Genomic DNA, 26,983 nt, shown 5'->3' with positions numbered 1-26,983 from the left:
TTACCTGTTAGTTTCACACTCCAAGGAGTCAAAGACTACACTTTCCCATTGTTTCTAAATCCTATCGAGTTTTATTCTAAACGATGCAGATGAAGGCGCTTATTAAAGTGCCATTGTGGATTTCATCGTGTCTATACGCTGCTAAAAATCACGTAATGGATGAAAAACTCAGAAAAAAAGCTCTCGCCACCCACACAGGTCATGATAAAACAGGGCAGTGTTTTGCACTTGCCTCAGCCGCATCGCCTGCGAAGTCGTTCTGATCCCCATCGTTCTCCCCCCTTCCTTAGAATTTCAACTTCATCTCAAGCAGCTGCTGAATCGTGAAACAGAATGCCACTGTCTCTGTATTTCCCAAACTGTGTGTCTTCACCGCGGGACTGCGCACCTCAAGGGCATGCTTGCCACAGATTTAAACCCAGAATATTCATGTAGCCTCTTATTATTTCCCAAAAAAGAAAGAAAGAAAGAAAGAGAGAAAGAAAGAAAGAAAGAAGAAAGAGAGAGAGAGAGAACTTCCTCGCCCTTGCCCTTGTTCCTCTATGTTGTTCCCATCGCAAGATGCTCCGTGGAAGGGAGCCTAGTGGTGGGCAGTGGCTGAGTCCCCGATAAGGAGCGCCTCACATTTCCGTGGCATTCCCATTTGCTAGAGCGCTGCTGCGGCCGCACGCCTGATTGATATATGACTGCAATGGCACTTTTCCATTTGACATTCTCTCTCTCTCTCTCTCCCTCTCCCTCTCTCTCTCTCTCTCTCTCCCTGTGTCGCTTAAACAACAGTCCTAACTTTTGTGTGTTGCAAATATAAAAGGCAAGCCATGTGACAGAGGGACAGAAGAACAAAAGCATTTGGAAGTAACAGGACCTCTTTCTAGCTCTCAGAAAAGTCTGAGAAGAAAGGAGCCCTGCGTTTCCCCCAAGGTAAGCAGGAAAACAAGCGCTGACGGCTTGCCTAGGAAATTACTTCTTTCCAAACCGAGCATTTCATCCTCCTCTCAGACAAAGAGACAACCTTTAAATACCACTTAAATTTGCATTAATTGAATTTGCATTAATCGGTAGCATGCTAGCATTGTGGGTTTTTTTTTTTTTTTTTTTTGAACCGAACGGGTCTTTGAAGTCTGTGACAGAGCAGGGGAGCCTCACCGAGAGGCTGGAAAATCCCTTTGGGTTTGACCGAAAGGGATTTTATTTTCAAACTCTCTGCGTAGTGCGATGTAACTTTGTAATGGCTCTTCTATTTGACCCGGTGAAAGGAGACTGGGAAGCAGCATTGGACGACATGGATTCCTGAAGCCCCAGTATCTTCCCCACCGCCCTCATCCCGGTTACAATGGGGGCACTATGAACGCGGGCAAGCCTGCGAGTTTAAAAGCGCACTGTTTACTTTTATTACTACTTCTGTATGCTGCTGATCTCCTGCCAGGGCTCCGCCGGAGTGCTTAGAATGACTTCAAACAATAGGCAACATTTATTTCTAGCTTTCTGTGTCACGCTTTGCAGGAATCCTGTTCCTTTGCACTCCCAACGTGCAAGGACTTTGCTTCCATAGATGCAGTCAGGAGCACTGGGGAGAGAGGAGGATGGGTTTACTATAGGATTTTGATTGGGCAAAAAGTCCGAGGAAATGCATGCTGTTTGCCTTGGCCTTATTGCAAAGGGTTATTTTTAGTAGTCAGCTTGTCCCGATGCTACACTGTCCAAGCGGTGACGGAGAAAGGATGCTCCGACCAGCGCAGGGACGGGGACCTGTAGGAATGACTCCTACAAACACCTGAGGAATATTCCGGGGGTGGGGTGGGGGGTTCTTTCAAGCTCCTGAATGCAAGTTCTCTCTTTAAATGAACAATTGGGCTGTAGGAGGCCTGGGCATAACTCTTTCTTGGGGGACGGGAAGTTTGTGTACAGAATGTTAATGACTCAGAACGCCCTGTAACTGAGGCTCATTGTAATTCATGAGCCCAGATAAACCTGCCTGGACGAGCGGACTCCCTTCTCCACTGAGATTCAGGTGCAGGAAAGGAAGCTCTTTGGCAAGACAGGAGTCCCACTTTCTGTCATTTGTGACTGGCATTGGTAACGGAAATGGATGTTGCGAAATGTCTCTTCATTTCTAATATTAGTGTATTTTAATGACAAGGAGTTGGCATCGGCCAATTGCTCCAACACAGAACATTAAATCCCTGGTGCGTTTGAAAACGTAGAGACGCTTAAAATGCAGTGTGGGCTGGGGGGTGTCAACTGAATACGGGGAGGGGGGGGCTGCAGAATGCTTCTCAAGGGTGCCTTTAGACCAAATGCAAATATCTGCCCATTTTCTTCTCACTTGTCTGGCTTCCGAAAGTGAACTTGAGGGTCTTATTGACCACATTTCATTGTGGAGTGGGAACGTGGTTTATGGGGGAACTTCGCTGATCTCCTCTAATAACTAGCCTAGCGGGCACTGTCGAGTGAAAATCCAGCTTTTGAATGAGTTAATTTACAACCCTGGGATATTCACGATTTGAGAAAGCCTGAAAAGATACTATGGATTCTATTGCTATGCAATTTTGCAGTGATTTTTTTTTTTTTTCTTTAAAAACTTCTGCTGTGAACAAAGCAGTTGGCTGAGGCAAAACAATATTCTGGTACCGTTACTCAGATCATTATATGAGAGTGTCTGAACACTGAACGCCAAGTTTTGCATCATTTGCTTTAAGATACAATTTGGTTCAGGTAAAGGGAGGACTGGCGGAGGCCTTCTTGACCAACTGGGTACCAAGCAGCTGACACCCACAGATGGAAATATGCCTGTGGAGTTTTCAATCTTAATTCGAGTTCCAATGACACTGTCAAGGGGAAAATAAATCATTTTTCAATACATTTAACAATTTCCAACTCATGTATTTTCCCGGCCCTTGAAAAATGTGAGTTTCTCAGAATCCTAGCCACAGATGGTGGCCGGCAATTTCTACTGTACTTTAAGGACTCACAATTCAAGCGCTATTATTCCTATTGGTTAATTACTCATTCCATCATCCTTTTAAGAAATGATGCTAGTCCTGCTGGATGCCAAGGTGACCGAGGCATTGTCCCACGGCCTAATTCTTGGTCTGTATGCTGTCTGCAGTCAGGTTTGGGTACTGAAATGGACTTAGCCAATGGCTAAACGGGTCAATGACTTCCCCGTTACAAAGGACCATTTCAAATATCTGCTGACCCCCCGATTCACTTGCAATGATTGTCGCTTATCAATGGGTGTTCTTTCCATTATGATGAAGGGGCTCCCCTGAGGCCTTTATCACCGGATCTTGGGTACGCGTCACTCACAGCTAACGTGGCCCGGATCTTTCCTGCCTGGGTAGAGGAAGCCTGGAAAAAGGGCAGTTTATCCTTTCTCTGCTCCCTTGAGCACACTTTGGAAAGGACCACGTGCTGTCTCTATCAGGGATGGCTGTGAGTCACCTACTCAGCAGCTGACATCAGGGCCACTCGATGAATCACTGAATCAGAAACATGCACGGAGCAAGATGCTATCACCGGCCCCCACCACTTACTTGAACCGCCTCCAGGATCCAAACCAATGACCTCTGGGGCTGGCCTAAATTCAAGGGGCCCCTGGGAAGAAGTTGCCGGAAGTCGTTCCCCAAACCCAGGTCCCCATCGGAGCCACACAGTGTTGCTTTCAAATAATGCAGTCTTGTGTTTTCTGGCTTGGGTAGGTTATTGGAGGCGCGGGGGGGGAACAACCCTTGAAGACAGCATCACCAGAGTCCTTGATTTGGTCTTTATCCCCCGTGGTTGGATTAAAATGCCTCTGACTCCCTGGGGTGCCTGACTCACCCTAGCCAGCCTCAGCTTCTTGGCCATGAGCCTTGAAGGCCGACCTCACCTCTTCCCATGAACGTCAGCTCCTGCTATTTTGTCCAGCACGCTCCCCCCCCACCCCCACCCAGCCAGGCCAGTAGGGGCAGAAGGGATGGGGAAGCAGGTGGATGGACAGAAAGTCCTAGAGCCTAGAGCAGAGGCGGGTAGCTGGGCCAAGTGAGGGTGGGTGAGCTCCAGGGCCCAGATTGCTGTGGCGGGCCCTGGCTGTGATCAGCTGTCATTTCCTCTTCGTGTATGACACTGGGGAACATATTAACATTTCTCTGGGGTGGTATGTTTGGAATCCCTCTGATGCCCCACCTCACCAACTTACCCGGACAATAAAAGCAAGGTTGTAAGCCTTTGAACAGCTGGGAGGCTATATATCTCCCCGCTTTCTTTCGCATAATCTAATTCAGAAAAGAATCTAGCGAGACTGGCAGTGCCATGTCTGGGTACGGGCTCCCTGCAAGTCCTTCCTCCGCCACCTCCTTCCCGCCCGCCCTGGAATCTTCCTGGGTGGCATGTGGCTTTTATTTTCTTTGGCTCTCCACCACTCCCACCCCGCCCCCTTTTCCCTGCGCCTGAGCTCCTTCCATTGTGAGCTCGCTCTTTGCTCTGCCTGTTTTCCAGACAGCCTGGGTCCCGCTCTCCATCCGGGGAGAGTGGCCCCTGAGGTCTCCCCATCTTCATAGTATTCTCAGGATGTCATTCTTGGCAGCGGCTCTGCCGGGCCGAGAGGATTGGGGGGCTTTCTGGAGCCCTGAGCCTGGACCCACTCGCAGAGAGGAGCAACCACATGGCTCGGCTGCCCTTCAGGGCAGGGTTGGGGTGACCCGGGTTGGCACGGACGAGAGCATACCATCACAGTGACCCGCACGTCTCCGGCGCAGGGCTGGGGGGTAGCGGAGCTCTGGGAATGCCTGGGTGCCCTTCGGCCTACATTAAGAGAAATGTGGTGATTCTCTGTTTCAGGGGGAGAGACAAGTGGCTTGCAACAAAGCGCCCCGGATCCTCAGGCCCTGCTCCGCCCCCTTTCTCCGTCCTGCCCACATCCTTCCCTTCCCAAGGAAAAAGAAGGACAGACAGGGTTTTGAATTTGGCTAGCCCGGGCCTGAATGTCTTTTGGAAACCCATTTGGGGAGAGGGACATGAGAGAAACGGATCCTAGCCAGAGCCGAACTACAAATGCATGGGGCCGGGGAGCTGGGGGGGGGGGACTTTTTCTTCCCTTTTTTTCTTTCTCTCAACAGCAGAGCAGCCGATTGGCTTACAAGTTGCAAATGGAAGGCACTGGACTTCTCAATTAGACCTTCCCATTTAAGAGCCTCGTGTCACCCCCTCTGTGCAGCATCCTTAAAAGATGCTGCTCATGTCCTTGGGACCAAAAGGTATCAGAGAGCGACCCTACAATGCCGCTTCCTATTCTCTTTCTTTTCCTGGGGGTTTTCATCGTCTTTTCCGAATTAGCTAAAGTTCATTAAAAGACCCAGAAGGAGAAATTTAACACAGTTGAATTAAAATGAGTCTTTTCCTGTTCGCTTGACGGGGGTGGGGGGGTGGGGGGGAGAGCAGAGAAAGGAAAGAAAGAAAAGAAAGAACCAACTCCCCTCCTCTGCCACTTCTTGGGTTTTAATATGAATTATTCCATACAAGTCCCTGGGCTAGAGGATCTATTTAAAGACGCCTGGCAGCATGAAGGGAGAGGGTAAAAATACAACCACTCTTTTGTCCATCAAAGGTTTTCTTTGGGAGGACATTAAGAGCATTCTGATTTTCCTGTCTGCCCCTGCCAGTGGCACCGTTCCAGCCGGGAGTACCCACTCCTCACCCGTCGGATCAGCAGCCACCAACTTGTGTGCCTGATTCCCGCAGAATGCCAAGGGCGGAGAATCCTTGCGCAACGGCCGGTGTGTGCGCAGCGGGGGCGGGAGACGCTGGTAGAGAAGGGGGCGCTGGCCCGGCTGTGCGGGTTTGCGTGCTGCACGTTCACACACGCACACATTCGAGGTTTCGAGGGAGACTGTCCGATGACGTTCTCCCCGCCGCCAGGGCCCTCACCTCCGCAAAGCTTTCCTCCCGCGGGTCTGGCGACAGCGTGCTTGCGGCCGTGGGCGCTCACTGTCCCCTCCATCAGAGGGTCTCAGAGTCTGACCGGTGAGCCCACACGGCTGCGAGTCACACCCCCTGGACCCATTCTCAATAGTCAGAACGTAACACCCTGCATGGGGTTCATGGTCTGGAACAACTACTTTCTTGTTCCAGGGAGTGCTGACTCAGACAATTCAAAGAATGGGTAACTTCAGTCGACAATATAGCCCCAGTGCTTATAATCAGGAATTCATCCAATCGGGGGTCCTTTTCACCCCCGTGTCAAAATCTGCACTTGAACGTTGACTAGTAGCTTTAAACTTGGTTCTGTAAGATTTGCTGTCGATGTAGGTTTCTTTTTTTTCTTTCTTTCTTTCTTTCTTTTTTTTTCCTACCAAAAGCTAAGAATTTTTCGGACAGTTTTCTCTCTTCCAAGGCCTGGCTCAATCCCAACTTCTCCTTTTAAGCTGTGGTCCAACCAATTGCAATATCCTTTAAAAATGAAAGGGCAACAGGTTAATACATTCAAGAAAGTTGATGAGCTGTCAGAAAATGCTCAGGGGATGACCTTTCTGCAGTGTCGCAAACCAACAATAGCCCTAAACAGGGAGTCCCCTTCCATCCTGCCATCAATAGGGAATATGAATAGGGAGAGAGAGCAGGTCACGGGAGAAGTGACAAAAGAGAAGGAGGAAGGACTATTCTTGATGCTCCAAATCTGCTGCCACAGATTTTTCAAATAGCCCACTTTCAGAAAGGGAAGCTTCCCTTCATTTCACCTGCTCCCTCCCAGGGAGAAGGGTTTGAACTCTGAAGTTGCCTTCTTTACTTGGCGTTAGAAAAGGAGGTCAACTCCTCCAGGGAAGAAAACATCCCCCATCCCCAGCTTGAAGTAAAATGTAGGCATATACATGCCTAAAATGGACGTGAAGAATCAAAGTCCAATTTCTTTTTTAAACACGAAGCGATATTTTAGGACTTGATACGTTTCTGTGATTTTCCCTCCAAACGATGGGAAATTACTCCTTTTCAAGATTTACATTTTTCTTTCGAGGTTTGAAGCCCAAAGGCAGCAGAACGGAATGGTTAAAGGAGAACCAACAAGCCAACGATGTAGCTGTAGTGTGCAGAGCTTAAGCGAAGCAAAAATGCAAACAGGAGACCAACAGCCCAATGCGTTCAGAATTGTGAGCAATATAGAAAAGCGTATTTGATTGTAACCTCGCCCCTTTGACATAAGTCTGCATCCACAAGTGTTCCGGATTGCAATGGGATTGAATTCAGTATTCAACTCCTGCCGTTGGGCAGAAAAGACGAATTGAATGGAGGCTGAGTTGGTCCCATTGTTTATGCCCCATTTCTAACTAAGGGCCCTACAGCTGTTAGGTGAGATCACTACCCACCATTCCAAAACGCTGTTGCGGCTGAGGATATTCAAATGCAGCTTTGGAAACACTTTGCTAGACACTTTGAAGAAAAGCCAACATACTCATTTAGCTCCAGCGTAAGAGGAAGCCTGTACCCTGAGGTGACATTGGTCACCTCTCTTCTCCTAAGGCCATACCAGAGCCAGCAGCTCAGTGGCAGAGCGAATTTCAAATTGCTTCAACACCAGGGTCCCCAGAACACCTGGGCACCTTTTCTTTTCCACAGGGAGAGAATACATTCATGCTTTGGGGGGACTGGGTCCCTGGGCTGGGTGGGTATCTCAAAACTCTCCTGCTTCCTTTCCAAAGGTAAGTGGTAGAAGTGTGTCTCACTCCTGATGTGAGACCCCCTTCCTGGGAAAGAGCGGGTGAAATGAAGGGAACCTTCCCTTTCTGAAAGTGGGCTATTTGAAATCAGTGGAAGGGCAGTGGCAGATTTTGAACATAAACACATCCTTCTTCCTTCTTCCTTCTCTGTTACTTCTTTTATGGCTCCCGCTCTCCCTGTTTGCATTCCCTGTTGATGGAGGAAGGAAAGGGACTCCCTGTTTAGGGCTGTCGTTGGTTCGCGGCACCGCAGAAAGACCACCCCGAAGCATTTTCTGACAGCTCATCACCATATCAGTCACAGCTCAGAGTGGAGTGGTAGACTTACAGAAATAATCCAAACCCCCAGAGCAAAAGACTTCAACCGTATCGTGCTTTTCGGCACACGGGTAATCAGACTTCATCACTTTCAATTTATGCAAGGTTTTGTACTCTAAAAGTCAGTTGGTTATGTCAACCATTAAGAACTCAGAGTGAGTCTTTCCATAAAAATTACAGAAGCCCGGCACTGGATCCAAGAGCCATAACCAACAGGCAGCTCTTTTAGACCCAAGTCCCCACCCAGGGCTTCAGGAATGTACCTCCCTTAGCACAAAGGTTCTGTAGATGTTTTACCAAGCAGAGTGCCTTGCTCTTGACCGCTAGGACCTTATCCATTCTGCATCTGCACAGGAGACAACTCTTCTAACCAGTCTTCCTCTTCTATCCTGAACCAGAGTGTTGCAGATGGCCCCGCTAGGGGATGAGGGTCCGTGGCTCAAGCTCGGTTTAGGAATAAGGTCACTCACAAGGAAGATGCAGGAGGGTTGAATTCAGCTTATATCACCATCATCAAAAGAAAGAAGTCTACTTCTACCCTGACTGCTCACTATTAGCCTTTGTCCTCTCCCCATTTGGTAAAGACTGGAAAGAAACACTACACATTTTAAGACAGCTCTAAGAGACATAGGGACTGGGTAAATATCCTTGCCAGCCACTCTTTATTATCAACAGCATATTCTTAATTTATAACTATATTTGGTACATTCAGGCACTGAGTCAATTGGTTATTAAAGGCTCTTTTTATTTCAGGCCACCAATATGGCCTCATCGAAAGGGCAAATTGTTATGGCTTGACCTTCGGTTTTGCTTCAGGCACCACATTATGACTTGTTTGGACTTTTCTGCAGTCATTAACTTCCTGAGTAAGAAAGGAACCCTTTCTGTAGTGTTGCTTTGGGGAAAACAAAGCCCCAAAGCAGGTGTTGCCCTCTGAGAAGGTAAGATAGAGTTAGAGAGTGTTAGAAATGGGGAGAACCACACAAGCATCCGGACCAATCTGTTCCAATTTTGTAGACGGGAAAACAGAGTCCCAGAGAAGGCAAGGGACTTGCTCAAGATGGCACAGCCAATGATGGGAAGGGTAGGGCTCAGAGCTTGGGGCTCCTCAGATGGGCCATCCTTCCAGTAGAGCAGACAACAATAAAATGCTCTTCAGGTTTCAGAATGCAGTGGAATAATTATCTAATATTTCTGACCAATGAATGCAAAACACTGGGCCACATGACACTTAGCAGTGGCTGGACATGGGTTTGGGGAAGAAGAGGTCAAAGCTGTAGGTAAGGGGGAGTTTGAATAACAATGAGAGCTTCCTCTGGATGGCCCGAAAATCAGGATTTGAAGTTTCAGTCAAGTCTCAAGGTCAAGTCCTCCCACACCAGTCCCTCCCGAGACAGTAAAACTATTTAATCCAAGGACACACACACACACACACACACACACACACACACACACACACAGAAGGAGCCATTGACAGTGGGCTCATTCTCCGAAATTACTTCTGTTCCCAGTTCTTATTTTTTGCACCTTTGTTTCCTCCAGGGTTGTGATTTATTGCTTCTCTCCCAGGCTATATTTCTCCTGCCCTCTTGCTTCCCCCCGTCCCTTCTCTTCCTCCATCACCGCCACTGTTGAGTTTGGCCATGCTTGGCTAGTAAAGCAGTTTGGGGGGAGCACAGAGTCCTGGACCAGACTGGAGGACTGCTGCTGAATTGCAAAGATGTCGCCCTCTCTCTGCTAAGGTGGCACTGCAGGGGCAGCCGTGGCCACCTCTGATTTGGAGAACGGACACTGTGAGCTGACAGGGGCAGGAGCCGTTAGCCTTGTGACCTTGTGGTTGTCCCGCCTTGGTCCCGCTGCCTCCGGGTCAGCCCAGGCTTGGCTACTGCACTGTTACTGTTGTGAGGCCAGAGAGGAATAATATCAAAAAACCATTCGTTGAGCACATGGGATGCTTCATAAAATCCAACATGCTGTTTACAGTTTATAAATTAAGTGCCTTGGGAAGAGGCATCTGACTTATCCTCCAAGGCATCTAGTTGACTAGATCCAACTGGAATTCTTTGAGTTCCTGAGAAGGGGTTACTTAGCACTTCACACTCTCTGATTAGACCTAGAATTCTTTCTTTCCTAAGCCTCGTATGAAGCGTTATCTAGTGGCAAGCTTTCTTCCACACTTAAATCTTTGGACTTTTATTTTTGGCAATTCCTTGGAGAGGGGCTCTCTGCTCTGCCATCTTTACCTGACTCAAGCTTGATATGATTGTCTGAAATGAGAGTAAATATCAAATCACTCTTGTCCATGACGCTGACGCCATTCCAAAGTCATGATATTTTATCTGCTTAACTCGATCTCCTTAGAAATGATGCAGTGCATGTTGGATATGAATTAGATGCTAAAGGACTTTATCCTTGGGTCCCAAAAATCACCCAGGAAACAACAGGCCAAGACTCTTTGCTTGTAGATGCAGTGAGCTGGAAGAAGGCACTAGAACAGGACCTATTTTTTTCCCCCCGACCATTAACTGTTATCTGCTAGAGCAGATATTCATTAAGCTACAGGAGGCTTTACTCGCATATATTAGTACTGAAAACAGCCCAGGGTGGGAATACGGATACCGCAGTACCACCCTCCCTTGCCTGGCAAGCGGGGCAAGAATAAGGCCATTCTTGGCACATGCCCCTTGTCTTAGCCTGTTGCCGGAATAACTTGCGTGAAACCAGCACTTTACCCTCTGCCAGGCAGAAGGTCAGCCCAAGAGTGAGCTGCTCTGTGGACACAACACCATCTCTCACCCAGGAGGCTGGGCCCGCTGTAAGCTCTGCTATATTATTTCCCTGAGGATGACAGGTGGGGAAATCTGGGCACCAGTTGTTCTTTTCCACTGGTATCGTTTGGAGGGTAGCTCCAAAGTTGGGCACGCCGGCCTACGTGCCTCTCCTGCCGGCAGAGGCTCCACATTGGAGCTATGAGAATGTGGGCTCTGTACATCCGCCAAGTCCATGTCTCAGAGACCGTACCCGGAGCACGGAGCAGCCCCGGAGCCCCCGAGTTCAGCAAGCGAGTGGCTTTCTCAGTCAATCCATCACTGGCTGGGCCGAGGTTCTAAGTCTTGATGGGCAGCGCTTGATTTCATGCTCCGTGGCTTAAAGAAAAAAAGAAAGCAAGTGGGAATTAATTTAATTTTGAGGAACATGACCGCCGTTGATACCCATAGGTGGCCAGAAATCAGGGATCTCAAGCGATGTGAATTTCCTTCATTTTGATATTCCTCTTTGTGAGGGCTTCCTCTTTGTGAGGTTTTCCTCTTTGTGAGGGCTTCCCTCGGCACCGTGCCCTTCTCATCCAGGCACACCCCACCAACACCATGTTCAGACAACCTGACTTCACGCCACTCGTTTTTTGAGCATTATGCTTATTTCTTCATTCGATTTGAACACTTAGGGCAAAAATCCCAATGTTAAGTTGCAAGAATCTTACCTTTATGTTTTGAGAGTTCTGTGATCTACATTGTTGCTTGAATTCTTATTTCAGGGTATAATATAAAAACTGAACAAAAAGTACCATACTTTGTGAGTGTGTCCACCTGAAAAATGTATTTCTTATTAGCAGTCAAGCAACATCTTCTCTGTCACTCTTTTATACTTGATCTTTATTACTACTTCTGGGTTCAGCTTATCATCTTTAAAGAGAAAATCAGATAATAAAGTTACATTTTGTGTGACATTAACTGTCTCTTTATCATTATACGCTTCACAATATTTGCCTGCAAATTTTTATTCACCTTTCAGGAAAGGAAAAAAAAAAAAAAAAAATTCAACTGTGCTTGCAATTCAGGATGTCACTACTAGGTGGCAGTAGTGCTTAAGAATTGAGTGATAACACCAGAAAGACTATCTGAGAAAAGAGACTAACTAGCATGTCTTCCAATATTTATAAGAAATAAAAATATAATACTACTACAATACTCAAACTGGCAAAAACATTCAACATCCATTAACTTAATTACTATTTTTAAGCCAAATTTTGAAAAGAGAAAGTATAATTTTTTTAAATGAAGTTTTGGATAGGTGATACGTTCTCAAGTTCAGAAATTTACAAATAAAAATGTATATATACAGGGAAAAGTCTTTCTCCCATACCTGTCCATAACTAATTGCACAGCTTCTCGAATATCCTTCCAGAGCTTCTCTGTGTAAATACAAATGAGCACAAATATATATCCTTATCCTTCGGTGGTTTAACACAAATCAGTAGAGTTTCTGCATCCTTCTTTATATAGTTGCATAGTATTCCATTGTATGAATATTGTATAATAGATCCAACCAGTCCCCTAGTGCTGGATATTTTGTGCGGTTTCCAATTTTATGCTGTGACAACCAATGCCAAAGTGAATAACCATATGCTTGTGTGATCCCACATGTAGGATAATTCTCAGAAATGGACTAGCTGGGTCTAAACATTCACAAATATAGGGTCTTGTTATTGACTGTTGTTGCTTGTTTTTGCCATCAAGCTATATGTTTTTCTTTCATTTGCTTCTTTCATTTAACCATACCTCCTGGCCATGGCTCTGAAGAGAAGTTGCTAGCAGTGGGGAGGGAGGGAGGGCCAGGACTGGAATGTCTACTTTTCCCTTCATCCCTTTGCCATTGACTCCTGAGGGAAATATCGATAGACTGGAGTGGTGAAAGAAGAAATCTAATAAATTCCTTTTCTGAGACTAATTAAGGCTTCAAAGAGTCAGATAACCACTTGGGATAATATAGTCATATTGAAACTCAGGAAATGGTCAGTAATACTGCAGCCTCTGAATCCAAGAAAACCCTGGCTCTTTGAATTGAAATCTTGGTGAGTTTCAGTGTGATGTGCAGCTGAAAAGAAAACAAAAAATGTTCTTTGGCATCCCTTGCCAATTTGGAGCTTTACCTCAGGTTTGATCAATTTCAATGAGATGTTGCAATTAACATGCTCGCGAGGGAAAGTGGCACAAAGTTGTATGAAAATAGGGTCTTAACTTCAGGATTATCTTCTGCATATGGTGACTGGATCCATAAGTATGAGGTGGCACCATTTTAGAGCAAGAGGGGATTACAGAAGCCATCTTTTCCAATTCTCCTATTCCTATAGATGAGGAAACTGGGGCCAGACCAGTTTAAATGCCCTGTGCAAGGTCTCCCAGTTACTCAAGGGCAGGGCTCGAGCCCAGGTGGGTCTCCTCATTACTGGTCCCTGCCCTGCCTGCAATTTATAGGATTTCTCTGACACATACGCGCTGAGATTTTGCCATTGCCAGGGATGCTCTTGTCTGAAATGGCCCTTTGTCACACACCCTTTTCAGCCTGGGATCCCCTGCCCCACACTCACAAGACAGCTAACTGAGGTTAAGTAGGTCTGGGGCCATTCTATTAGAGCCAAACTAATTGACTTATATGGACTTGAACTTTTTTTTTTTTTTTAAGATTTTATTTATTTGAGAGAGAGTTGGGGGGGCGGGGTGTGCAGAGGGAGAGGGACAGGCAGACTCCCCGCTGAGCAGGGAGCCCAGCGCAGGGCTCGATCCCAGGACCCTGGGATCATGACCTGAGCCAAAGTTAGACGCTTAATCGACTGAGTCACCTGGGTGCCCCTGGACTTGAACTTCTAATCTTCATCTTATCAATACTTTGCCCTATTTATTTAGACTGTCCATGAGTAGGAAGTTAAAAAAAAATGTTGTACAATGAATAAAATAATCAAACTCTTATCTGAAATACCTTTGAAAGTTTTTCTGAAGCTTTAATTATCATGTTCCTTTTGTTTGGGATGTAATGACAGGTCTCCCCAATTGTCATAAAAGTTTGAAAACATTTTTGACACTGTGTCTTCTGGTGTGATAAAAAGCACCCATGTTGGCCATGCTTAAGAGGGTTGGCGAGGTGATGCGGGGAGCTCTCTGCTTTGTCCAAGATGCATATGGTTAAAAGAACAAAGCAAATTTCAAGAAAACCGATATGTCCCGATCCCATTTTAATGGTAAGTCTTTGTTCCAACGACCACTTCCTTTTTCAAATTACACCACGTGCTCAGGCTACCGAGGCTCTGCAGAAATGTGTGACTCTTTGGGGAATAGGCATGCGTTGTTTTAACCACACTGGAGGCCAGTGAGCATAATGTGTATTTCAGATGCAGTTTGTCATTGATGCTGGGTGGCACGGGGCTTAAACCAAAAACAGGATGAGCCTAGAGCAGGATGAGCCCTAGTGGAAAACTAGGTGGGTGGGTGTGTATGGCCTTGGAAAATGTACTTCTTTCCCATGGGACGTGGCCTGTGTTCATTAGGGCTGACCTGCCTCTTTTCTAGCCCCGTGAGCTGAGAAACTGAATAGACCCTCCCGCCCCCACCAGCCAGGGATGAGGATGAGACCACCCAATTCAGCTGTGCTGGGGCCAGAACCACATGTCTAATCTTTACCATGAGTTCCAACTATTCTTGCTCCTCGAAACATGGACTCTGGCAATTAAAGTCAACATGTGCTTCCATTAAACCACTGTGTCCACAGTGGTTTATGTAGCATAAGCTATGGGGGAGGGAGCGGGTTAGAATGGATGACGGCCTATGCTAATGGCACTCTAGAAACCAATAGTCGTCACTCAAAATGTCACAGAAAAAATTCTACTCGATACCTCCTGGGTTCCATTCGTTTTTCTGGGTAAATGTTTCTGGGGAAAATAATTTCTGTTTTCATTCCAGCTGTGCAGCAGATACTGTGATGATGGATTGCAAGTGGAAAGAGTAAGACAAAACTCAGGCCTTCAAAGGACAATGACAACCAGAAAGCTTCAGCCAGATCCTGCCCTTTGCTTGAAAGGAACTGGATCCTAGGAGGCGAAGGCATTTCCAATTTCTAGTCCTCTGCCTCCCTCTGCTGTTCCTTCTCAGAAGTTTTCCTTACAACAATGAGAAATCATGTACTAGCTGCATCCTTTTCTATGCTCTCCCTGCTGGCGCTAATGGGAGACACGGACAGCAAAACGGACAGCTCCTTCATGATGGACTCGGACCCTCTGCGCTGCATGAGGCACCACTATGTCGATTCTATAAGTCACCCATTGTACAAGTGTAGCTCGAAGGTAAGATCCAGATCTCTGTGAAGGTAGCGTTACTTCCCAGAGACAGGAGAGAAGCCCGTATTCCTTTGTCAGGGGATGGAGAACTATGACCGAAGCCCAGACCTGAGCTCTAGGGCTGGCCCATGGGGCTTGCGGGAGAATCGTGCTTTTAGGGTCTCCCAGCATGCTTTGAACTTTTGTCAGTAAAGCTGCCTGACTGACCACGTACATACCCAGACAGCTTCTCTCTTTTCAGGCTGCTCGAAGTCAATAGGAAAGGCTGGAAGGTTCTCACCATAAAATTGTTGCTCCACGCAAGGTGAGAGAGGTGTGTTTCGTCCCTGGCTGTCTAATTTATGAGCAGTAGTGTTCTTTATCAAGAAAGAAAAGTGGAGTCTACAGGTTCTCGTGACTCCTTCTACCTCCACCAGCAATAAAGAGGAAGCGGATGCAAGAAATACGATTGAGCAGTAAAATGTACTTCTTGGGGGGGGGGGGGGCTCTTCAAAGAGATTCCTGTTGGAATAGTTGCTCGCTGACCTTGTGGTCCAAGCCTTTCTCCACCTGCCATGCTTATGTTTAAATGATTTCAAAAGATACATGGCAATTGGATCATTTCTCATTTTTACATGGATTATCCAAATCGTTCTTGTTTGGAGTAGGTTGTATATTTTTTGTGCAGGCAACCTATGCGAGGGATGTCTCAGTGTTGGGACAAGGTCTTGCGAAGGAATACCATGCTTCAAAGGCCACCGAGAGTGGCCGGCCACCTGGACCACCCAGAAGGAAGGCACAGAGTAGAATACACTCAGAATGAGAATCTCACGACCATCATTGCCCCCCAAACAGTCACATGAATGAAATTTGCCCACATTTGGTAAAAAGAATGTGTTTAGCCCAGCCTCAGAGATTTTCACTCTAGTCCTGAGACCAAAACCACTTAAGCATTCTCAGATGGCAAGTATTTTTTAAATTACCGGTATAATTAAGAAGTTTTTGTAATATCAACCACTAGAATTAAGACCATAGAAGTTAATGTCTCTACCCTCCATTTACAAACATGATGACTTCTGTCTGCCTTTAAAATTTCCATCGCTTCTCTGATTACAACCCCATGACAATGGCTTGTTTTAGTTTGGGGAAATCAGAATTTGAGTTAAATCATTTTAACCATTATATTAATAAGATCTAGGACTGTGGGAAAAAATGGAGACTTTCCACTTAAAAACTTTCTGGCTCTTATTTGTACTTGTAGAACTAAAAAAAGGAGTAAATAGATAAACTTAAATTTTTGTAAGGCTGCAATCCCTTCTTAGGCAAAAAAAAAAAAAAAAAAATTAAAGCAAAGGGAGGAAAAAAAAAAGATGGGACATGTTTTTGCAATTGTGATTGCTCAGAAATTGTTGGCCTGAGAAATTATTAGCTTCTCCTCCCTTCCCCCTACAGATAGCACCAGTATTTGGTGGTCCTTAGTCCATGGATGATTTCTCCCTCTATTGAGCTGTTCTCCATAATCAGGATTCTTTTAACTAAAGCGGGGGTTATTAAAATTATTTCAAAGAAAATGTCAGTGTGATGATAGGAAGGAACAGAGAAATAGGAGCATCTCTAAAAACTAAAAAACAATCCAGAAGGATTTGATGAAATGATGGAAGAACACCTTAACAATGATCACACTAGTTAAGAGAAGGTCAGAGAAGACACGTCATTAACTCAAGCCTAACAAACTCACGGTGCTTGAGCGTGACTCCTAGAAACAGACTTTAGTCTACCTTTGCTCACATCCGTTCCTTCCAGAATGCCATGGTAAATGGCACAAAATTGTGATAGTAGCAGAAATGTTTGTAATTTCATGGGAACAATCTGTTTTCAAACATCCCAAATGATCTCAAATATAGCAATAGTTTTATGTAAATGGTGCTTGTAATTATAAACCTTTCTTTCTTGGCCTTAAAATATGCCTGGCAGAATCTCAACTACTCAGACCTTTTCTGGATTAGATTTTCTCTATGTATCCAAGAACAAAAACTGTTTTTCATTTTTAAATAATCTATGATTCTTGACTCTCACTGACTCGGGCTGGTCTTCTTTCTAATGGGTCTCATTAACGAAATTGTTCTTTACAGACTTGAGATAAAACATTTAACCTGTGTCTAGAAAACAGCCAGCGAGGGTTTTTACAATGAGGAGACTAGGCTCGATCTTTCCTCTCTGCAAAAAATTTCCTTTCGCATGATGTTCAAAGGCCTTTACTAGACACATGCCTATACCATTTGCCTGTCTGTTGTTGATGCTTCCCGACTTACATTTATCCAGTGTCTGGCCTTGGGAAGACAGGTGTCCGGGAGAGTGTGACCCAGGCTCAGGGGAGGGAGGGCATCTGCTTGAACACCTAAAATGTGTCAGGCGTCTCATAATATATGATCTAATCACTGCCAACAAACCTGTGTTGGAAGGCATTACCAATCCCATTTTACCAGTAGGGAAAACTAAAACGCTAAATAGTATTCAGATCATTTCTCTTTCAACTACTTGGATCTTCATATCAGAGAAATGCAGGTAGAATGCAGAAGCCACTATTTAGAAGTCCAGGCTCAACTTCGGGTCCACTGGAAATAATGATTTATACTCAGCGATCTTTCTAGAAGATAGGAACCATTGTGAAAGTTCTGTGGGAGCCTGCCATGAGACTGTCTGTTCCCTAGCCCTGAGCTCCAGGGACCTGTCACCCATCGCTTAACAATTCAGGAAAGGGCTGAGACAGAGTCAGGCAGAAAAGATGGGCCACAGCAGTCCACCAAGGAGGTCATGTGACCGCAGATTAAGATGTGCCTGGTAGTTTTCAGTGGTGACACCTCCTAGGACTGGGTACAAAAATCCCAGGAGTGGCAGGTTCATTGACAATCTTCCCCAAAACTCTGAGTAGTAAAGGGAGGGCCCAGTAGTTAATGGTGTTAGAGCAAACAGGCAAAAGGCCAGTGGTTAGTGAAAACGAGCCATCTGGAGAACCTTTAAGGCAACTGAGACATCCCAGACTTTGAAGTGAGAGAGACCTGGCTTCATATCCCAGCTTCGCGGTGTGCCCAATGGGTGACTTCGGGAGAAGTAAAATAAGTCTTTGGTGCCACCACTTATTCCCATGTAAAATGGGGCAAACGCTGTCTACCTAAAGGCGGAGGTATGGGTATTGGTGATGGTATCTGTAAAGCCTTCAGCATGGTATCTGGCTTATACTAGACATTAATAAGTGATATTATGATCTTGATGATGAAGCTACAAAGTGGACAGGTGTTTAGACTCACTTTCTATTTCAGTCACCGTTGAGACCTCAATAACCGTTGGGATCTCGTAGAGCCTGAAAGGATTAGGAAAATGAACCTCATCGGGGTTCTTGCTAAACACAGAGATCTGGCAGGGGTGAGGGGAACGTGCAGAAGAGCAAAATGAATGTAAGCCATCATGCTGGGTGTTAAGAGTGGGGAGAGAACAGTAGAAGAGAAACAGATCCTGCTGTCTGACCTCGCTTCCCAAGTGAGTGGAGGGAGCAGGGGGTGGGGGGCGGAGGGGACAAGTTCTGGATGCGAGCCAGGGAGGAGTTTTCAGGGACTGAGGCTGGGAAAGTGAGCTAATAGGGCAGGCCTGTGAAGTCTGAGTTGGGTGAGGAATGTGGGGGGAGATGGTGGTCCCACAGGGACACAGAACCAGGACATAGGGTCGTCTGAACACCAAAGGGCCAAGGAGAAGGACAGTTCATGGGATAAAACCTGGAGAACTTCCCAGAGGAATTGGAGAGGAAGTTAAGATCCCCGATCCTCTCCTAGGGCTGCTGACAAAGCTCATAGTATGGTAGGAGAGTCAGGAACATTGAACTTCTAACACCATTAACTACTGGGGAGATATCACTTTTTTCTTTTAAGGAATGAATTTATATTGCATGCCTACTAGGTGCAGGCCTCGTGGCCGGCAATGGAGGCACAAAAATAGGGGGAAAAAACAACCAACCAAGTTTTTACCCTCATGATGCTGATCAGTAAATGAGGGAGAGAGGGAAGGGAAATGTTCTGTGTTCAAAGACTTCGCGTCGGTTTGAGTTGTGACCAGAGCGAAGGGACCAGATTCCATCCTTCCCCTTGCTGCTTCATTCCTCTGGTTGCAATTTTGCTGCTGCCCTCAGCCTGGCACAGACCCTTTGGGGAGTGACCGGGGTGCCTGGAGATGATCTGAATGGTCATTTATGGAGGGTGCCGGGGAGAGAAGGAATGGGTGCTGTAGAAGGTGCCACGGGATAAGGGGTACATAGTGTTCACTGCCGAGAAAAGGGCAAAAAAAAATGTTTCTCATTTAAATGAGGTACAACGGTCAAATTCCCCTTCTAGGGTAGGCTGTTCTGTGTGCAAAGTCTTTATTCTGGGTCCTTATTCTGATACCGATGAAGACATCTAGTCAGTCATGGTCTGAGCCAAGAATTTGCAGGAGTCCCCCATGACAGAGGAAGAAAGTGGCTTTGGCAATGGTAAGAATCTTTCAGCAAGGAGTGATGAAAACCATCTGTGTTTGGGTTTTCTCTCACTCAGAAGATAGTTGTATATTGCAGCAGAAGACAGAACTGCCTAAGAAGTATGGTGGGGTCACCAGAGAGAGCTGGGGCCTGGGGTCACCAGGTGCAATCTTTGGTCAGGACCCAGGGAATCACAGCTGGCTATAACCCTCACAATGTAGCCTGAACTTGCCCATGACCAGCTTGAGTAACTTAGGAAGTTCCAGGCTGACTGTCATGGTTAGGACAGAGGGCTCAGGAATCAAGGTGTCTCAGGTCAGAATCCTGGCCCTCCATCGGACAGCGATGGGACCTCAGGCCAGTGACTCATCCTCCGTCTTTTCATGTCTTCATTTGTAAAATGGGGAAAGTTTACCTTTTGAAATGGCTGTTAAGAATCAGGTTGCATATGAAGGGCTTGGCACTGAGCCTGGAGCCTAGTAAATGTCCAATACATGTTATATGTCATCATCATTACCATTCTTTTATGATCACGCAAGGACCTTTCATTACTCTTAGCTTCAGCACATGGAAATCAGATTAGAACACGAAGGAGCCCATCCCTGAGCAATCTCCCTGAACCCCGCGGCTCTGTTCATATCAGAAGGAACTGACTTTCACATCCAGCTGGAGGCAAGTGACTCTAAGGTTGGGGGGATACAAAGGGACCACTGGAGAAGTTGCCTAGCTTCCTGGCATCAGGCCACTTGCTTGGGGGAACCGAAGAGAGCAAAAACTAAACTGGACGCAAAGCAGATAACATGTATCTGTCACCCACCTGAGCTGTGAGAAGTCCATCGAAGGTCAATGAGCAACAACCAACGGCGGCACCTGCTCCTTTGATGATAGAACCCCACGTGGGTTCTTTGTCAAAAGAAATTCATTTCCTGATTTCATAATGGAGCAATGTGGATGCTCTCCATTATGAGCAGTTACATGCGGTGCCAGATGCAGAGGAGTGTTCCCATGGTAGAAGGCAGCGCCAGGTCACCCAGGCATGAAGGACGTGTGCTGACCACAAACTGGGTTTTGGCAGGTGAACTGATGTTTGATGACTTGGTTAAGGAGTTAGACACTGAGTGGTACCATCCAAGGAGTTTCTGGGAGTTTCTGGGAGTCTCCAGATCACTGGGGGATGCAACTGTGGGAGGGTCTTGACAGTGGAGGAGATATCATTTAGGAGTGCTCTTTCAAGATTCAGCTCTGCAGGCCATCAAAAAAAAAATGAAATCTTGCCATTTGCAACGACGTGGAAGGAACTAGAGGGTATTATGCTAAGCGAAATAAGTCAATCAGAGAAAGCCCTCTCCTCTACTTCGAGGAGTGGGCATTTGAATACATAATGATCTCACTGATATGAGGAATTTGAGAAACAAGACAGAGGATCATAGGGGAAGGGAGGGGGAAATGAAACAAGACGAAACCAGAGAGGGAGACAAACCATAAGAGACTCTTAATCTCAGGAAACAAACTGAGGGTTGCTGGAGTGGAGGGTGGTGGGAGGGATGGGGTGGCTGGGTGATGGACACTGGGGAGGGTATGTGCTATGGTGAGCACTGTGAATTGTGTGAGACTGATGAATCACAGACCTGTACTCCTGAAACAAATAATACATTATACGTTAATAAAAAAAATTAGAAAAAAAAAGATTCAGCTCTGCAGAAGCTTGGGGGTGGTGATGATGTATCCCAAGAAGTTCATAAGAAAAAGGTCAGACTTGTATGGTTATGATATTTTTAGGGCTCCCAGAGGCAGGTCAAAGTAGATTGGAGAAGGGTGTGAGTTGGCTCATGCTTCAGGAAAACATTTTCATATCAGGAAGCAGGATATGACGGTGATTTAGACCAGGGGCTTGTTTTTAGGCAGAACTAGGTTTGATTCCAGCCTTGCCTTGTACCAGACATGTGAGTTTGGGCAAGTTAGTTCAACTCTCTAAAGCCTCGGCTTCCTCATCTGTAATAATAGTACGGATTAAAAGAGTACCTTTAGCATTGGATTGTTATGAGAATTAAATGAGATTAAATGTTGTAAGCACTCAATAAATGTTAGCTGCCATTATTATTATTTGCTAAATGATAGCTACCTAGTGACCAACCTAGAGCAGAACTTCTCAGACTTTAACAGGTCCGGAGCCTTGCTACTCAATGTGTGGACGTTAGCAGTACTGACATCAACCAGAGTCTTGTGACAAATGCAAAATCTCTGGCCTCAGCCAGAATTACTCCAGCACAATCTGCATTTTAACAAGATCCCCAGCTGATTTACATGCATTTTATAGTTCTAGAAGCTCTCGTCTGGAAGAGGTGAGAAGATGTTCATTAAATCTATAGAACAGGTGAGGCATGACAGAGACTAAAGCATGGAATATCAGGAGTGAATCTGGAAGGCAGGTATTTATCTCTTCCATTCCTTAATGGCACTCATTTCTAGATCTTACCTTCCAAACTCCCCGCTGTAGCCCTCCAACACAAATTTACAAATCAGAGCTAGATTTGTATGTCACTTCCAAGTTTGAAATGGGATCTATGGACTGGAATTCTCCCAGAGAGGAGATTTGCATGTGTGTTGAGAACGTCAAGGGTCCTATAATTGTTTCATAGTCTCTTCTTAGAGGAGTGGGCATTTGAACTTGGCAATGGAGGATAGTTGGGATTTCACTAAGCAGAGCTAGGAGGAAAGGGCATTTCTGAGAGGGGGAAAGACATGAGCAGAGGCAAGAGGCAGGGAAATTCAGGGCAGTTCCATGAACTCCTGAGTGATTGAGCTTAATTAGAATAGGGAGTGATGAGAACTAGGACAGTTGTAAGGGAGTGGGTGACAAAAATGAGAACAGTTCTAAGTAAGACAGGAAAGATGTGAAATCCAAGTCATGGAGGATCTTAATACCCATTCAGGATTTTGGACTTGATTCCAAAGGCAGCAGGCAGCCACTGAATGTGTTTATTGTACGTACATGTCTGTGCATTCTCCTTGCCCCAAAAGTCCAGTTCCTGAGATAGAGTGACCCATTGGAGGTGGCCCCAGGGTCTTCAGTGCTGGAGTTCTTGTCCTTCAGAACGAGCTGAAGGTGGAGCTTGAGACCCTGAAAACGTTTAGTGAAATCACAATTGGGTCAATACTTCTACAAATGGCCCAACATTGCTGACTTGGTCGCTTTACAGACAGTGCTAACTGCCGGGTCATTCCAGGTCTACATCCGGTTCACCAGCATGTGCATCACTTGGGTAGGATGCACCACCATGTCTGTGTCCCTTGGAATTAGGTCTGTTAACACAGGTTCACTATATTCATCTAGACTGAAATTGGATCTCTAAAGACTCCATTTGAGGAGGTGACCTCTGAATAGTGCTTAATCTGCGGGAGAGATGACCCTCATTAGAGATGAGCACATCCTTGGGCTCCTTCTCATTAGATGGGGTGGGCGCCAAGGACTGGCCCATGTACTACTGATCTATGGCATAATCTCTCAAAACCCATTTCAGATCATGTTTGTTTTGCCTATCAATGTAAAGAGCGGGCAAGATAGCACTGAGCCTTCACAAATTCAAACCAGCTCATAGCTGCCATTTTCTCTCTGCCTCTGTGATCTTTCAGAGAAAATAAATCCATAGGTCCTACTCCAACTTCACCAAGCCCTGCTGGTTGCTCCCTAATATCTCATATCCTATCTTTGGATTCATCCCAGCATCTTTTTTGATAATGATGTTAATAATCTATAATGACCAGAAGTCATCTTGTCTTCCTTTTAGAAAGATGAGTGGGCCATTTCCTTCTTTTAATTCTTAATGAATCAAGTTACGCACCCTACCCTACCCATAACTGCCACTCCCAGGATACCGGGATGTATGTATGGGAGACATAAGCATCCAGCTTCAGTGTGTGCCTATGTCCATTGTTCTGGGGATAACCTTGGTAGTTTGCATCAGATTCTTAAAGAAGGCTTTCACCAAAGCCACATTAAGAGCCCCTACAAAGAACACACAGCCTCTGTTACTTCAGCCCAAGCTTTATATTTTTTTAAAATTTATTTATTTGAGAGAGAGAGAGAGAGTGAGAGAGAATGAGCAGGGGCAGGGGCAGAGGGAAAGGGAGAGAGAGAATCTCAAGCTGACTCTCTGCTGAGCACGGAGCCTGAGGTCGGGCTTGATCTCACAACCCTGAGATCAGGACCTGAGCTGAAATCAAGAGTTGGACTCTTAACTAAGGCACCCAGGCGCCCCCGGCCCAAGCTTTAGTATAATCCTAACCTACCTCTGGAAATGGAGATGGTCAGAATGAATGCATCCTGACATATGCTGGAAGTGACTCTAAGATTCAGTTGCACAAATCTCAGGCTCCTTCAGTGTATAAGCCCAGATGTGTGATTTCAGGGCCCAAAACATACCCTGTTTCTGTTTCATTCTCTTGTTTCAAGTTGTAGTGCCCAGAATATTTCTTCCTGAGTATCACTCAGGTTACCCTCTTTTTCTTCTCCAGAAACCATATTCCTTTTCTTTAGCAATTCCTTGCACATAACATATTCCTTTTTTCTGTAGCCCTTCTTCATTTACTTCCTGATTTCAATTCGGAATGACTTTCTGCATTTCAAGACTGGTCGAACTGACACTGGGCCCATGGTGGACTACCACCTGTCCTGAGACATTTCTTTCGTTCTTTGGTTTTTATTTGCACATCATGGTGGTCGGCCTCATGTAGTGGTTCTACACCCTCAGTGCACTTCGAAATCAGCAGAAGAGCTTTGGAAACCATAAAAGCTCGGGCTCCATCCCCAAGGATTTTAATTTAATTGGTTCGAGATGGGGCCTGGGTGCTGACATTTTATTTATTTTTAATTTTTATTTTTTATTTTAGAGAGAGAGAGAGAAGGTGCGAGTGGGGAGGGGGGGTGAGGAGGGCAAAGGGAGAGGGAGAAAGAATCTCAAGCAGGCTCCATGCTCAGTGCAGAGCCCAATGCGGGGCTCGATCTCGCAACCCTGAGATTGTGACCTGAGCCGAAACCAAGAGTCCGTGGCTCAACCCACTGAGCCTCCCAGGCGCCCCTGGGTTCCTGACATTTTAGAACCAAGTTTGCCAGGCGATTCTAAGGTGCAGCTGGGGTTGAGAGCCACTGAGCGAACCCAGCGGAAATTGGTAAAGGGTGTCAGGGTGCTGTGGGATCTGGCTGAAGTTTTGGCCTCCCCACAGGGTAACCATGTCTCTTCTCTCCCCAGATGGTGCTTCTGGCCAGGTGCGAGGGGCACTGCAGCCAGGCGTCCCGCTCGGAGCCCTTGGTGTCCTTCAGCACTGTCCTCAAGCAGCCCTTCCGCTCCTCCTGTCACTGCTGTCGGCCCCAGACCTCCAAGCTCAAGGCACTGCGGCTGCGCTGTTCAGGGGGCATGCGGCTCACCGCCACCTACCGGTACATCCTCTCTTGTCACTGTGAGGAGTGCAGCTCCTGAGGCCTCCCGCAGAGTGGCTTCTGGATGGGACAACCTCCCCCCACCCCTCACCGAGGCAGTTCAACCAGCCAGGGAAGGACTGGCAAGAAAAGAGTTAAGGGGGGGAAAAAAAGAAAAGAAAAAAGATGCAGCAATTCCCACAGGATTCTGCATATTCTAGTAATAAAGACTCTCCATGCTTGTTGACAGAGAGAGATGCTCCGGGAACTGGTCTTCCACCCCTGTCTCCTTTCCCTGGTACAATTTCTTTTGGTTCCTTTTCAGATTCAGGCATTTGCCCCCTTGGCGCTGAATGCTGTTCAAGTTTCCAACAATTCCAGCCTTAGCAGGGAAAGTGCCCTCTCCCCCCCGCCGCCCCCCGTGCCCGAGTGGGTCAGGCTGTCACTGTTTGGTGCAGATTAGGGAAGCCTTCGCTTTGGAAAGCAGGAAGAAAGCCCAACTCTTTCTGCGATACCGTCTGGGTTGGTTCGGTTTGATTTGGATCTTGCCCTTCAATCTAAGGTTGCCATCACTGCTAAAGCTGACCAGTGGTGAATTCCGGGCACCAAGCAGGTTGGAGATGTGTAGCCAGGCTCACTCATAGCCAGCTAACTGACATTAAAATAACTAACAGATGGATTCTCTTATGTGATGCTGGAACTCCTGATAGCAGTCATTATTATTCAGAAATGACTTTTGGGAAGTAAAGGTGGCATACGGAATTTGTCACCTGAAGGCTCTTGCAGATAAATTATGGTAAAATTTTGTAAGGGAGCAGACTTTTAAAGACCTGCACAAATACGGATCCTGCACTGACTTTGAAAAAGGCATATATGTACTAGTGGTATGGAGAACGCACTATACTCATGCATGCAAATTAGACAACCAAGTATGAACCTATTTGTGGGTGTGCTATAGCTTTAGCCATGTTGCGGGCATCATTCTCTACCATCCACTTGTCCATGTGAAGCTTGCTGCCAAAATGGTGGCCTGGCTCATCTTCTGAACATTTGGCTCAACTCTATTTTGGTCTCTGAGACTCAAAATTTGAGTTATTCCCATGTTGTGAAATAAAAAGACAGTATCTTCAAAATTGTGACTGTGTGAGTATTGCTTTTTCCTACTAAATATTCTACTATAATGCATCCCTTATGGTGCGTGTGGGGGAGGGGTTCAGAAAAAGAGGGAGATGGGATTCTAGAATGCATGGGGAGGACATTTTTTGAAATCAATAGACGAGGGTGATAGGGGCTTAGGAAATTTGGTTTTTAGTTTCAGAAATTAGCTTATTGAATGAGCATAAAATCTGATGCATTCTGGCTTCCTTAGGCACTAAGGAATGAAAGAGAGGTCATCTCTTTCTTAACCTCTTCACTTTTCTCAGAAAAGAGTAAGTATCCATAAATGAAGGACCAGGAGGACAAAGAATTCGCCAACCATGGTTTCTGTGCCATTGACAGTCTCGTGTTCCAGGTCCAATGATACTCCTGAGCATTATGAGAATAATCATGGTGCTGGCGTAATGCTATGCCCACTTTAGGCACCATAATGCTACCCTAGGTTGGCGGCTCAGTTTCCATGGCAACCTTGACACCATGCTGTCTTGGTTCACCAGAGATGACAGTGCGTCCCACTGTTCATATAGTCAACCTGTGAATTACTTTTGCTGTAGAGATGATGGTTTTGTACACTCTCTAGCACATAGCTTTCACACATTTTTTTTTTTTTTTTGGAAGCCAGCAGGGTTAAATTTGTATTTGTGACTTTGGGACAGAATAAAAGTAATGCTATTAAACCTTGCCCTTGATCTTCACCTTCATGGTGACGGAGCCAGCCGGTTCACTAATTAGAGGTCTCCCCATTTTGAAGGCAAATGTGAAATGGTAATTTGAATCATTACATCAAGAGAAATTTTGTCATAAAAAAG

General features: G+C 46.0%; 1 protein-coding gene across 1 annotated transcript; it reads left to right on the top strand.

Annotated features, from left to right (window-relative positions):
* The first annotated feature begins 652 nt into the window (after positions 1–652).
* Positions 653–26,143, top strand: NDP (norrin cystine knot growth factor NDP). Its single transcript, XM_032426789.1, has 3 exons — positions 653–921; positions 14,744–15,123; positions 24,850–26,143. The coding sequence occupies exons 2-3, from the start codon at positions 14,950–14,952 to the stop codon at positions 25,075–25,077; spliced, it is 402 nt and encodes a 133-aa protein (XP_032282680.1). The 5' UTR covers positions 653–921; positions 14,744–14,949; the 3' UTR covers positions 25,078–26,143.
* Positions 26,144–26,983: the final 840 nt, after the last annotated feature.

Source organism: Phoca vitulina, unplaced genomic scaffold, assembly GCF_004348235.1.
Source record: "Phoca vitulina isolate PV1807 unplaced genomic scaffold, GSC_HSeal_1.0 scaffold35, whole genome shotgun sequence".
Lineage (NCBI taxonomy): Eukaryota > Metazoa > Chordata > Mammalia > Carnivora > Phocidae > Phoca > Phoca vitulina.
This window is presented reverse-complemented; position numbering and strand designations above follow the sequence as displayed.